General features: G+C 39.4%; 1 protein-coding gene across 2 annotated transcripts in view; it reads left to right on the top strand.

Annotated features, from left to right (window-relative positions):
* Nucleotides 1-14,523, top strand: part of LOC124554711 (regulator of G-protein signaling 7) — a 268,534-nt gene that overhangs the window by 138,503 nt on the left and 115,508 nt on the right. For both annotated transcript variants that reach the window (XM_047128349.1, XM_047128350.1), the window contains 2 exons: nucleotides 40-136; nucleotides 5,786-5,836. In XM_047128349.1, coding sequence (XP_046984305.1) covers nucleotides 40-136; nucleotides 5,786-5,836 — 148 coding nt within the window. The remainder of the gene's footprint in view (nucleotides 1-39; nucleotides 137-5,785; nucleotides 5,837-14,523) is intronic.

The raw sequence follows: 14,523 nt of genomic DNA, 5'->3' as shown, positions 1-14,523 counted from the left end.
TTTCATTTAAACAATGTAAAACACAACATTTCTTTCCAGATGGAGCAGATTGTTGAAAAAATGCAGGATGAAACAACTGGAGTACCTGTCAAAACAGTCAAAAGTTTCATGTCTAAAATACCATCCGTGTTCACAGGTATGTTTTGAACATGTCACTCATAAACTTATTGCCTGAAAATTAATCTCATGATTACAGAGCTTAAACAAATGGTAACTTTTGTCATTACTGCTGATGACTGTGTGATTGCTTACTCACTGTGTTTAAAACAAACTTTTGTCTGTTATGTCTGCATTTTATCTCTTTCATAATCCTGAGTTTTTTATGACTTCCTTCACCATTCTATCACCTATTCATTGGTATCATTTTTAGTGCGCACCTGAATCACATTTATTCTAATGGAAATCGATTTCCTTGCAGCTGTGTTTTTATTTTATTTCAATGTTTATCTCATAATTCTACTATCAGTTTCACCACAGTATTTTATTGTCCTCAGTTACCTGTGCAATACAAAGCACACGTGTTCATCCACAATACATTTGTCATGTAACTACAGCTAATGGTCAAGTGTCTTTCAATTAAGATAAACACAGTTAAACAGAAATCTAAGAAGCTTTCTTATGAGAGAAAGATAATTACATCAGGCAACAAAATAAAAACTATATGGAATATAGTGAAGACAGAGACAGGTGGAGCCAAAAAGGAAGAGGAACAGATAGCTCTAAAAATAAATGAGACATTGGTAACAAATGCATCTAGTGTTGCAAACCTCATAAACAAGTACTTTGTTCCTGTTACTGACAGCTTGGAGTTATCAGGTTCGGTATACAGTGCAATGGAGTATCTGTCACCAGTCTTTACAAATAACTTCAGTAAAATGGAAATGACACTCATGTCTCCTAAGGAAGTAGCATCCATCATAAAATCCTTAAAATATAAGTATTTTAATGGTTGTGATAACATATCAATGAAGTTAATCAAAGCGTGCTCATGTGAGTTGAGTTTATCTTAAGTTGCTTATGTAATCAATCTCTTATGAATGGAATGTTTCTAGACTGGCTAAAATATGCTGAAGTTAATCATTTTTGTAGGAAGGGGGATAAAGAGATACCATCAAACTATTGACCAATTTCACTTTTGCTGGCTTTTTCAGAGATATGTGAGAAAGTTGTGTTCAGATGCTTTCTTAAGCATCTGATGGCAAATAATATATCATCCAAATATCAGTTTGGGTTTCTGAAGGGTTCCAATATAGAGAAAGCTATTTACATTTACAGTAAGTATTTACTTAATTCATTAGGTAACATATTACAGGCTGCTGGTATTTTTTGTGACCTGTCAAAAGCCTTTGACTGTGTGAATCACAGAATTTTCTTAAGTAAATTAGAATATATTAGTGTCACCGGCAGTGCTGCAAAACGGTTCGAGTCTTACCTAACTAACAGGAGACACAGGGTGTTGTTGCGAAATACCTGTGCAGTAAGCAGTCAGCCCCATGTCCCTGGGAATTAATTATGTGTGGTGTTCCTCAAGAGATTTCCTTCCAGAATGTGTATAAAATATGAAGACATGCAGATCGAAGAGGCTGACAGTGTTAAATTTCTGGGATTACAACTCAATAATAAATTCATTTGGGAAGGGCATACCACTGAATTGCTGAAACACCTAAACAATTCTGTATTTGAGGAAAGAACAGTGTCAGATGTGGAAGATGTAACTATAAAAAAAGTTGCCCTCTTTGTTTACTTTCTGGAGTAACTCATCAAACCAAGCAAAAGTTTTTACCATGCAAAAGCATATAATAAGACTCATTTGTGGTGTAAATTCTAGAACATCATGTAGAAATCTGTTCAAGGAACTTTGTATTCTAACCACTGCTTCTCAGGATATGTATTCCTTAATGAAATTTGTAGCAAGTAATATACCTCTGTTTCCAACTAATAGCTTAATACATAGTATCAAAATAGGAATAGGAACAATCAACTTAAACACCTGAAATTACTTACTTTGGTCCTAAAAGTGGTCCAGTATTCAGGAACACACATTTTCAATAAATTGCCAGCAACAATTAAAAACTAATTTCTGGAATCGTATTTTTGTGCTCCTTACATGCAATGTGTGTTGGTGGCAGCAGAATCATTTGATAGTCAGCTTCAATTACCAGTTCTCTAAATTTTCTCGATAGTGTTACTAGAAAAGAACGTCACCTTCCCTCCAAAGATTCCCATTAAAGTTCCTGAAGTATTTCGGTAACACTTACGTGTGTTTTGAACCTACCGGTAACAAATCTAGCAGCCCATCTCTGAATTGCTTTGATGTCTTCCTTCAAACCAACTTGTTACAGATACCAAACACTCAAGCAGTACTCAAGAATAGGTCATGCCAGCATCCTATATGCTGTCTCCTTTACAGGTGAACCTCTCTTTTCTAAAATTCTCCCAATTAGCCTAAGTTGACCATTCTCCTTCTCTACCACAGTTCTCACATGCTCGTTCCATTTCATATGGCTTTGCAACGTTACACTCGGATATTTTAATGACTTGACTGTGTCGGGCAGGACACTAGTAATACTGTGGCTGAGCACTACAGGCTTGTTCTTCCTACTAATCCAGATTAACTTACATTTTTCCACATTTAGAAGTAGATGCCATTAATCACACCAACTAGAAATTTTGTCTATTTTATCTTATATCTTCTTACATTCACTCAACTTCAACACCTTACCGTACACCACAGTATCATCAGCAAACAACTGCTGATTGCTGTCCATCCTCAACAATGGTCCTATCACACTTCCCTGAGGCACTCCTCACAATATCCTTGTCCCTGATGAACACTCACCATCGAGGACAACATATTGGATTCTATTATTTAAGAAGTCTTCAAGCTTTGACATATCTGTGAATTTATTCCATACGCGTGTACCTTTATTATGGGCCTGCACTGGGGCCCATGTCAAATGCTTTCTGGAAATCCAGAAATGTGGAATCTGCTTGTTGCCTCCATTCATCGTTTGCAGTATATCATGTGAGAATAGGGCAAGTTAAGTTTCGCAGGAGCAGTGCTTTCTAAACTCATGCTAATTCATGGACATAGGCTTCACAATCTCAAGAATGTTTAATATATTCAAACTGAGAATATGTTCATGGATTCTGCAGCAAACAGAAGTTAGGGATATTGATCTGTAATTTTGTGGGTCCGTTTTCTTACCCATCTTATATACTGGAGTCACCTGCGCTTTTTTTCCAGTTCCTTGCGACTTTGTGATGAGTGAGAGGTTCCCGACAATTGCAGGCCATATAAGGGGCCAATGCCCTAGAGCACTCTTTGCAAAACCGAATTGGGATTCCATCTGGACCTGGTGATTTATTTGCTTTCAAATCTTTCAGTTGTTTCTCTACACTAAGGATACTCATTACTATGTAATTCATATGGTAATCTGTCTGATCGTCAAATGACGGTATGTTTACATCATTCTCTTGTGTGAACGATTTCTTGTATGTGAAATTTAAAGTGTGGGCTTTTGTTTCGCCATCTTCAACTACCAAACCAAACTGGTCAACAAGGGACTGAATGGAAGCTTTAAACATGATGAGTGATTTTATGTAGGACCAGAATTTTCTCGTGTTCTCTGCCAAATCTCTTGCTAAGGTGTGATGGTGGTAGTTGTTGTATGCTTTGTGCATAGATCTTTTCATTGACACTTCAATCTCTACTAACCTTTGCTTGTCATCATTTGTGTGTTCTTTTTTGAACCAACAGTGCATCAGCCTCTGCTTCCTCAGCATCTTCTGAATTTTGTTATTAAACCACGGTGGATCTTTTCCATCTTTTATCCGCATACTAGGCACATAACCCTCCAGACTACAATTCACAATCTGCTTAAACTTTGTCCATAGTTCCCCTACATCCACCTTACTGGAACTAAGTGATGTCAGTTCACTGTCTAAGTGAATTGCTAACCATTGCTTGTCTGCTCTATCCAGCAGTAACACTCTCCTAGCCTTCTTGACTTAAAATAACTTTTATAATCATAGTTGCTATAATGACTTCATGATCTCTAATCCCTATTTCCCTACTGACCTGTCAATAAGGTCTGGCCTATTTGGAGCTACGAGGTCTAAGATATTTCCATTGTGTGTCGGCTGCTGAGCTAGCAGCACAAGACAGTTTTCAGAAAGTGTGTTCAAAAGTATTTTTCTGTACCCCCTGCAATGAATCCATAGATATCCCAGTCTACACTCAGTAGGCTAAGGTTGCCTCCAACTAGTATTGCATGATCTATGTATTTACACGCTACTTATCACAGACTTTCTTTCAGTGACTCTAGAACTGTCACAGCGGTTTTTGGATGGCTGATAAAAACATCCAAAACACTTTGTTTTACCTTCTACACCTCTTACACATGACCTCATAACTTCAATGTCACACCCAACTTTCACCTCAATAGAGACAATATTTTTGTCAGCTGCAGCGAACACTCCCCCTCCCGTGGCCTTTAATCTGTCTTTCGAATTCACAGATCAAATCCTGTAAGTCCTGTGATGTCTTTCCATCAAGGTTAGTGCCCATAATGTGTCTACAACTCAGTGGGAAAATTTATATCAAATACTCTCTATTCTCTGCATTGAAACTGAGATATGTTCACACCATAAGTAAAATGTTATACAATTAACAATACTTAATATAAATCCCACAACTTTTGTTAACTCTAATTATTTTATTTGAATATTATGCCATGTTTCTCTGTGTGTATGTTAACTGATATATTCGTGACCAAATCTGTATTTGTACAATGTATGTATTTTAGATGATCACATCTGTACTTTAAGTTGTGTAGGTATCTGAAGATGAGACAGTATTGTCTTGGGGTTTAAACAGTACATGTATGAAATAAACATCAAAATAAAATAAAAATACAGCTGCACGGAAACAGACTTTCCTTGGAAGAAATAAATAACAGCTGATAGTCCTACAGATTTCTGTATATAGCCAACTCCACAAAAACTGAATGAAGTGTCACTATCATTATGGGGGTGCATTCTCATTCAGTAAGAATTTGGTTTAGATAACTGACTAGCCGTCCATATTTAGGTTTTCTGTAGTTTCTGTAAATCATTTCAGACAAAAGTCAAAATTCTGGTTGAACTTTTTTGTGTCTAAGGAGATAAATGAAGATGATATGTTAGGCACCATTATTTCAAATACCTTTGCTACTCATTCATTTCAGTTTAATTATAGTTGCTGTGCTCACTTCTTCTAATCGTCCCTTCCCTACCCTTCATCCCATCTCCTCTCCTCCCCCCCCCCTCCCCCCCCCCCCCCCCCGCCCCCGCCGCCCCTGCTCTCGCTCTCTCTTTCTCTCTGTGCATGGATCTGTGTGTGTCAATTAAATATAAATAAAGGCCTGTCATAGAAATAGTCAGTATGTACCTATAAGTCAAGTGAGAAATCAGGTGTAAATAGTCTCAATGTAATTATAGTTACAAGTGAAACTTGTAGTAAATCTAAAATATGAATATTAAATGAACATTGAAAAATATGGAGAAAGGTTTTGCTGGTGTGTAATCATTAGTGACTTCATTATTGGTATGCATTTCTCAAAGAAACAGTTAATGAAAACTAGAATGGCTGATTTTAAAATGTGATGTAAAGAATATGAAACACATAATGTTTAAATGACATATTAAAAGCACACTCGTGTTTGTTGAATTTTGCCATAGGAATTTACAACATAGATTGGTTTGAGGAATGCCACTGAGCAAGATATTTTTGGTCTTTTTTCAGGATCAGATTTGATAATGTGGATGCTGAAGAACTTGGATGTTGAAGATCAAGGTAAGTTAATGTTGTTCTCTTAATAATATTGCTATTTATTTTCTACAGACTATTGCTTCATTGTACCTGTCTTTTTGACTTTTTAAACATTGTTCCTTTAAGTAATTTAGCTATGGAAAAAATCTATTAAACTCTTTGAGCGATTCACCTCTCTGATTGATGCCACAAAAGTGTGGTGAATTCTTAGATACTTGAACAATGGCCTGCATGAAGTTCACAAATTGACACTGTGTATCATCTACCCTTTTCTTATAAATGCATATAGATGACGCAGAATAATTATCATAGGAGATGGTTCAAAATTTGGCTAGAAATACGAGAAGCGATTATTATATACAATTCCTAGCCACCGTATTATGTGATAATGCCTTTCATTAAATTCAAAATCTGTGTAGTGGGTAAGGCATTAGATCCTGTTGATCATTCTCCAGCTGTTGGATAGAGATGTGTAATTCTCTGGTGTCATGAATATTTTGTGTATGAAGGAAGCTATGAGCATTCATAACCAATCTCCACTCAATGCAGTTGCTTATTTGGGACATCCTTCTGAGGTTGAAGGAGGACAATGTCAAACTATCTACTCCTATAGTTTTTGTATAGGTTAACAATATGGGATTTCTATATTGTTTCTACTGCTTATTCAAAATGCAACCATGTATTGATTATAGCGAACTCAAATCTGATTGCTACATACAGAAATATTTCAATTACCACTACCGAGGTAATGGGAGATTTTATGCAAAATAATGGAAATTGGCAAAAATGTCACAAGAAATAATACCAGATATCTTTGGAATAAATTTTAGGAACAATTACAAAATTATCAAACCCTCAGATTAAGCTTCAGATATCCAAATAAAATACTGTAAACAAAGAACAAAGAAAACTGCAAACTCCACGCAGTGTTCTTTGAAAATTTATTGAATTGTGTAAGTCTGAGAAACTATTCCAAATCTGAACTCAACAGCACAGCCTACACTGGAAGAAGTCAAGCAAATCATCAGGCACCAGGAGAGGATGGAATAATAGCAGACATATTCAAAATATGTGCTGAAAAACTGGCTAAAATTCTCCATAAAATGCTTTTGAATGCCTGCAAACTGAGAAAATCCGTAGAGAATGAAACAGTGCAATAATTTACCCACTTCACAAGAAAGGGGGCAAATCAGATGTCAACAACTATTGAGGGTTATTCAAGATATTTAAAATCTGTCTGAGAAACTGCAATAAAGTGGTAATTTTTGTCACCAAGAAAACCACATTGTAAATATGTTTTCTTACAGACAAATGATGATCATAGCATGTGGTATTCTGATGAATACTAGCCAGACAATACACAGAGAGCAAAATCAGATCACATACAAATTAAAGAGACTTTTAATGTAAAAATTTTAACAGTAAATAACCAAACAAAGTTCCGGAGATTACTGCCCTCCAGGAAAGTTATTGTACTCCACAGTTATTGTACAGACCTGAAAGCTGGATGAAACCTGAAGTAGAAAACTCTGAAATATTTAACAAGGGATTGACTGTATATTGGAAATACAGGTTAGACACCATAGGAGGGCGAGTGTTTATTGCAGTCTACACAAATTTTGTCTCTTGAGGTTGAGATTGAATCTAACTATGAAATAATCTGGTGAGAAGTAATCAGCCTAGGCGAACGTAAGTTAATCATTGGATGTTCTTACTGACTACTTGGTTAGGCTGTAACAGTTGCAGAATCAGTCAAAGAAAGTCTACACTCAGTAGAACAGAAATACCCAAATCATGCACTATTGTTTGGAGATGACTTTAACCTATTGACTGTAGACTGGGACATTTATGGATTTATTGCAATTGATACAGATAGACTGTCTTGTGAAATACTTTTGAACATGTTTTCTAAACACTGTTGTGAGCAGTTTGCTCAGCAGCCCACAAGCAGTGGAAATATTTTAGACCTTGTAGCTAAAACAGACCTCACTGTATCAATAGTGTCAGTATAGAGACAGACATTAGTGATCATGATGTCATCACAGCAACAGTTGCTACATAAGTAATAAATCCATTGAGAAGGCTAGGAGAGTGTCTGTGCTGGAAAGTGCAGATAAACAATTGTTAGCATCCTTCTTAGACAGTGAATAGATATCATTTAGTTCCAATATACACTCCTGGAAATGGAAAAAAGAACACATTGAGACCGGTGTGTCAGACCCACCATACTTGCTCCGGACACTGCGAGAGGGCTGTACAAGCAATGATCACATGCACGGCACAGCGGACACACCAGGAACCGCGGTGTTGGCCGTCGAATGGCGCTAGCTGCGCAGCATTTGTGCACCGCCGCCGTCAGTGTCAGCCAGTTTGCCGTGGCATACGGAGCTCCATCGCAGTCTTTAACACTGGTAGCATGCCGCGACAGCGTGGACGTGAACCGTATGTGCAGTTGACGGACTTTGAGCGAGGGCGTATAGTGGGCATGCGGGAGGCCGGATGGACGTACCGCCGAATTGCTCAACACGTGGGGCGTGAGGTCTCCACAGTACATCGATGTTGTCGCCAGTGGTCGGCGGAAGGTGCACGTGCCCGTCGACCTGGGACCGGACCGCAGCGACGCACGGATGCACGGAAAGACCGTAGGATCCTAAGCAGTGCCGTAGGGGACCGCACCGCCACTTCCCAGCAAATTAGGGACACTGTTGCTCCTGGGGTATCGGCGAGGACCATTCGCAACCGTCTCCATGAAGCTGGGCTACGGTCCCGCACACCGTTAGGCCGTCTTCCGCTCACGCCCCAACATCGTGCAGCCCGCCTCCAGTGGTGTCGCGACAGGCGAGAATGGAGGGACGAATGGAGACGTGTCGTCTTCACCGATGAGAGTCGCTTCTGCCTTGGTGCCAATGATGGTCGTATGCGTGTTTGGCGCCGCGCAGGTGAGCGCCACAATCAGGACTGCATACGACCGAGGCACACAGGGCCAACACCCGGCATCATGGTGTGGGGAGCGATCTCCTACACTGGCCGTACACCACTGATGATCGTCGAGGGGACACTGAATAGTGCACGGTACATCCAAACCGACATCGAACCCATCGTTCTACCATTCCTAGACTGGCAAGGGAACTTGCTGTTCCAACAGGACAATGCACGTCCGCATGTATCCCGTGCCACCCAACGTGCTCTAGAAGGTGTAAGTCAACTACCCTGGCCAGCAAGATCTCCGGATCTGTCCCCCATTGAGCATGTTTGGGACTGGATGAAGCGTCGTCTCACGCGGTCTGCACGTCCAGCACGAACGCTGGTCCAACTGAGGCGCCAGGTGGAAATGGCATGGCAAGCCATTCCACAGGACTACATCCAGCATCTCTACGATCGTCTCCATGGGAGAATAGCAGCCTGCATTGCTGCGAAAGGTGGATATACACTGTACTAGTGCCGACATTGTGCATGCTCTGTTGCCTGTGTCTATGTGCCTGTGGTTCTGTCAGTGTGATCATGTGATGTATCTGACCCCAGGAATGTGTCAATAAAGTTTCCCCTTCCTGGGACAATGAATTCACGGTGTTCTTATTTCAATTTCCAGGAGTGTAGTAAATATAGAGGAATTATGAGCAAAATTTAAGCCAATTGCAATTTGTGCTCCAGAGAAGTAGGTGCTGAGTAAATGGATTAAAGATGGAAAAGACCCACTGTGGTTTCATGGTAAAATTTGGAAAGTGCATAGGTAGCAGAGATTGTTGCACTCTTGGGTGAAAAAATAACATGGAAATGTTGACAGGCAAAATTTAATAGAAACATGTATGCCTATAGAAGAAACTGCAAAAAGGTGGGAATTTAAGGAGATGGGACCTGGATAAACTAAAAGAACCAGAGGTTGTACAGAGATTCAGGGAGAGCATAAGCGAGCAATTGACAGGGATGGGGGAAATAAATACAGTAGAAGAAGAATGGGTAGCTTTGAGGGATGAAGTAGTGAAGGCAGCAGAGGGTCAAGTAGGTAAAAAGACGAGGGCTAGTAGAAATCCTTGGGTAATGGAAGAAATATTGAATTTAATTGATGAAAGGAGAAAATATAAAAATGCAGTAAGTGAAACAGGCAAAAAGGAATACAAACGTCTCAAAAATGAGATCGACAGGAAGTGCAAAATGGCTAAGCAGGGATGGTTAGAGGACAAACGTAAGGATGTAGAGGCCTATCTCACTAGGGGTAAGATAGATACCGCCTACAGGAAAATTAAAGAGACCTTTGGAGAAAAGAGAGCCACTTGTATGAATATCAAGAGCTCAGATGGAAACCCAGTTCTAAGCAAAGAAGGGAAAGCAGAAAGGTGGAAGGAGTATATAGAGGGTCTATACAAGGGCGATGTACTTGAGGACAATATTATGGAAATGGAAGAGGATGTAGATGAAGATGAAATGGGAGATATGATACTGTGTGAAGAGTTTGACAGAGCACTGAAAGACCTGAGTCGAAACAAGGCCCCTGGAGTAGACAATATTCCATTGGAACTACTGACGGCTGTGGGAGAGCCAGTTCTGACAAAACTCTACCATCTGGTGAGCAAGATGTATGAAACAGGCGAAATACCCTCAGACTTCAAGAAGAATATAATAATTCCAATCCCAAAGAAAGCAGGTGTTGACAGATGTGAAAATTACCGAACTATCAGTTTAATAAGTCACAGCTGCAAAATACTAACACGAATTCTTTACAGACGAATGGAAAAACTAGTAGAAGCCAACCTCAGGGAAGATCAGTTTGGATTCCGTAGAAACACTGGAACACGTGAGGCAATACTGACCTTACGACTTATCTTAGAAGAAAGGTTAAGGAAAGGCAAACCTACGTTTCTAGCATTTGTAGACTTAGAGAAAGCTTTTGACAATGTTGACTGGAATACTCTCTTTCAAATTCTAAAGGTGGCAGGGGTAAAATACAGGGAGCGAAAGGCTATTTACAATTTGTACAGAAACCAGATGGCAGTTATAAGAGTCGAGGGACATGAAAGGGAAGCAGTGGTTGGGAAGGGAGTAAGACAGGGTTGTAGCCTCTCCCCGATGTTGTTCAATCTGTATATTGAGCAAGCAGTAAAGGAAACAAAAGAAAAATTCAGAGTAGGTATTAAAATTCATGTAGAAGAAATAAAAACTTTGAGGTTCACCGATGACATTGTAATTCTGTCAGAGACAGCAAAGGACTTGGAAGAGCAGTTGAATGGAATGGACAGTGTCTTGAAAGGAGGATATAAGATGAACATCAACAAAAGCAAAACAAGGATAATGGAATGTAGTCTAATTAAGTCGGGTGATGCTGAGGGAATTAGATTAGGAAATGAGGCACTTAAAGTAGTAAAGGAGTTTTGCTATTTGGGGAGCGAAATAACTGATGATGGTCGAAGTAGAGAGGATATAAAATGTAGGCTGGCAATGGCAAGGAAAGCGTTTCTGAAGAAGAGGAATTTGTTAACATCCAGTATTGATTTAAGTGTCAGGAAGTCATTTCTGAAAGTATTCGTATGGAGTGTAGCCATGTATGGAAGTGAAACATGGACGATAAATAGTTTGGACAAGAAGAGAATAGAAGCTCTCGAAATGTGGTGCTACAGAAGAATGCTGAAGATTAGATGGGTAGATCACATAACTAATGAGGAAGTATTGAATAGGCTTGGGGAGAAGAGAAGTTTGTGGCACAACTTGACCAGAAGAAGGGACCGGTTGGTAGGACATGTTCTGAGGCATCAAGGGATCACCCATTTAGTATTGGAGTGCAGCGTGGGGGGTAAAAATCGTAGAGGGAGACCAAGAGATGAATACACTAAGCAGATTCAGAAGGATGTAGGTTGCAGTAGGTACTGGGAGATGAAAAAGCTTGCACAGGATAGAGTAGCATGGAGAGCTGCATCAAACCAGTCTCAGGACTGAAGACCACAACAACAACAACATGCCTATAGAATATCAGTGTGTGAAGCATACAACAACCTCCACCATCATACTGTAGCAAAGAATCTTGCTGAGAATGGGAGCAAATTCTGGTGCTATGTAAAATCAGCAAGCATCTCAAAGAGTTGTGTCCAGTCACTTGTCAACCAGTCAGGTGTGGCAGTAGAAAACAGCAAAATGAAAGCTAAAGTTCTAAATTTGGAGTTAAAAAAAAATCATTCACACAGGGGATATTGACATATTATCATCTGACCATCGTACTAACTCGCTGATGGAGGACATAGAAATGGGCATCCCTGACATTGAGAAGCAACTGAAAGAGTTGGATGGAATCCCAGTGCTGATTTACAGAGGGCACTGCATGGCACTGAACCTTACTTGACTTGCATTTGTCATAAATCTCTCGCCCAGCGCAAAGTCCCAAGTGACTGCAAAAAAGCTCAGGTGACTCGTGCTTATAGGAAGGGTAAAAGAATGTAACCATAAAATTACAGACTTCTATCCTTAAAATCAGTATACTGGAGAATTTTTGAACATATTTTGAATTACAATACAACAAATTTCCTTGAGACAGAAAAGGTTCTGTCCACAAATCAGCATGGATTTAGAAATCACGGATGAAGGACAGATTCCTAAATTTCCAACATGGTGCCCCACTGCAGATTGTTAATGAAGGTCCAAGCATATGGAATAGATTCCCAGATATGCAAGTGACTCAAAGATGTCTTAAGAAATAGAATGCAGCATGCTGTCCTTGATGGCAAGTGTTCATCAGAGGCAAGGGTGTCATCAAGAGTGACCCAGGGATGTGTGATAGGGTGGCTCTTCTTCTCCATATAAGTAAATAATCTGATGGAGAGTATGAGCATCAGTGTACAACTGTTTTCTGATGACACTGTGGTACATGGGAAAGTGCCATCATTGGGTGACTGTTGAAGGATACAGGACCACTTAGACTGAAATTCTATTTAGTGTGATGAATGGCGGATTTCTGTTTTGTTTTGTCTGCATCTGATGAAGAATAGCTAACAGTATTTTTTCAGTATGTCTGACTGCCACTCAATGCCTGTTGTATGTGCTGAGCAGCAATGTACCCTTCTCATACATTTAAAAAATTGGTATGATTCACCAGAATTTTTGGGCATGTTCAAAGTGAATACTATTTATGTTAGAAAATAAATGAAACATGTGCGATAGTCAGAAAACTAAATGTCAAACACCTAAAAATTTTGGAAACAGTGCCATTGGGTGAAAGTATAGGTTGTTGCCGAACATAGACCAAGTGCTACATAATAAAATATATATCACTCATTTGTTGTGATGAAATAAATGGTCAGTTATGTGATAGAGTAAGGTATGTTGGCATATTACAGCATATTCTAAACAGAATGAGATTTTCACTCTGCAGCAGAGTGTGTGCTGATATGAAACTTCCTGGCAGATTAAAACTGTGTGCCGGACTGAGACTCGAACTCGGGACCTTTGCCTTTCGCAGGCAAGTGCTCTACCAACTGAGCTTCTGTAAAGTTTGGAAGGTAGGAGGCGAGGTACTGGCAGAAGTAAAGCTGTGAGGACGGGGCGTGAGTCGTGCTTGGGTAGCTCAGTTCGTAGTGCACTGTTCCTTCTTGTTTTTGCCATTGACACCACATGCTTATTAGTTGTTGTGATATGCCATAGTCTCTAGGAACACTAGACTGTGACTTTCCCTTCTTCAAAGCATGCAAAACAGCTTGTCTCGCACAAACTGAGTATTCTTTGTGTTTGGGCACACTTCTAGTTGTCTCTACAAATAAACAAACATTGTCTAAAAGCCTAAGTAACAATAGACATAACAACAGTGAATGAATTCCATACCACCAAAGCACATTACAAAATACTTTGGAGCTAAAGGAAAGCATACTTACATTGTTATTGTATGACCTTACTTGTTCACTAGGTATGTAACTGCAGTCTCATGAAGCTGTAGATACAGTGACACAGTGGTGTGGGTTGTTCTGTTGTGACAGCAACCAAGGAGTACTGACTACATAACACCACAACTACCAAATACCTTCGAACACTACTGTATGTGCATTAGGCCTGTTTGATGCTCAGCCAGTTAGAAGTCACTCACAAGGTGTATGGACTGTAATTGGTTCTCAAAGTATATAGTGAAAAAAGTCATCTGTGTCAACCACTTACTTTCATATTCAATAAATGTTTAAAATCTGTAGCTTTCCCTGATGCAGTGAGCACTATTCTCCAAAGTTTTCAAGTACAACTACCTTAATAACTGTGAGTAGTTTGAAAAATCTGATTCCTCTCCAACTGACAGTTTGGATTCTAACATTCTAAAAATACTATTACTGTGGTCACCAAATCTGTTCACCAAATGCTAACAGCATTTGAAAATAAAGATCTGATTCTGTTGTGCTTTGTGATCACATTACAGTCTGTGTCGATATGCCCTTGTAACATTTTGCTTATGAAACTGGAATTTTATGTCATACACAACTCTTCTTAAGCTGTAATCAAGTCCTATTTAAGCAACTGGAGACAGTTTCTCTTATTGTTAGTTAAAAATAGATGGTTTTTGCTCACGGAGTTCTGGACTGATGTGCCATAGGGCTCAGCCCTTGGTGCATTTCTTTTCATTGTTGCAGTTAATGATTTGCCTTCCAGTGTAGGAACTAATTCACTGGTATGTTATTCAGATGACAGAACACTTCTGCATATACACCATGACACAATAGAATTGCATCAGGAATCTCAGGAAAAATAATCAT

This window comes from Schistocerca americana, chromosome X (assembly GCF_021461395.2).
Source record: "Schistocerca americana isolate TAMUIC-IGC-003095 chromosome X, iqSchAmer2.1, whole genome shotgun sequence".
Taxonomy (NCBI): domain Eukaryota; kingdom Metazoa; phylum Arthropoda; class Insecta; order Orthoptera; family Acrididae; genus Schistocerca; species Schistocerca americana.
Note: the sequence above shows the minus strand (reverse complement) of the source record. Positions and strands in the feature narration are given on the sequence as shown.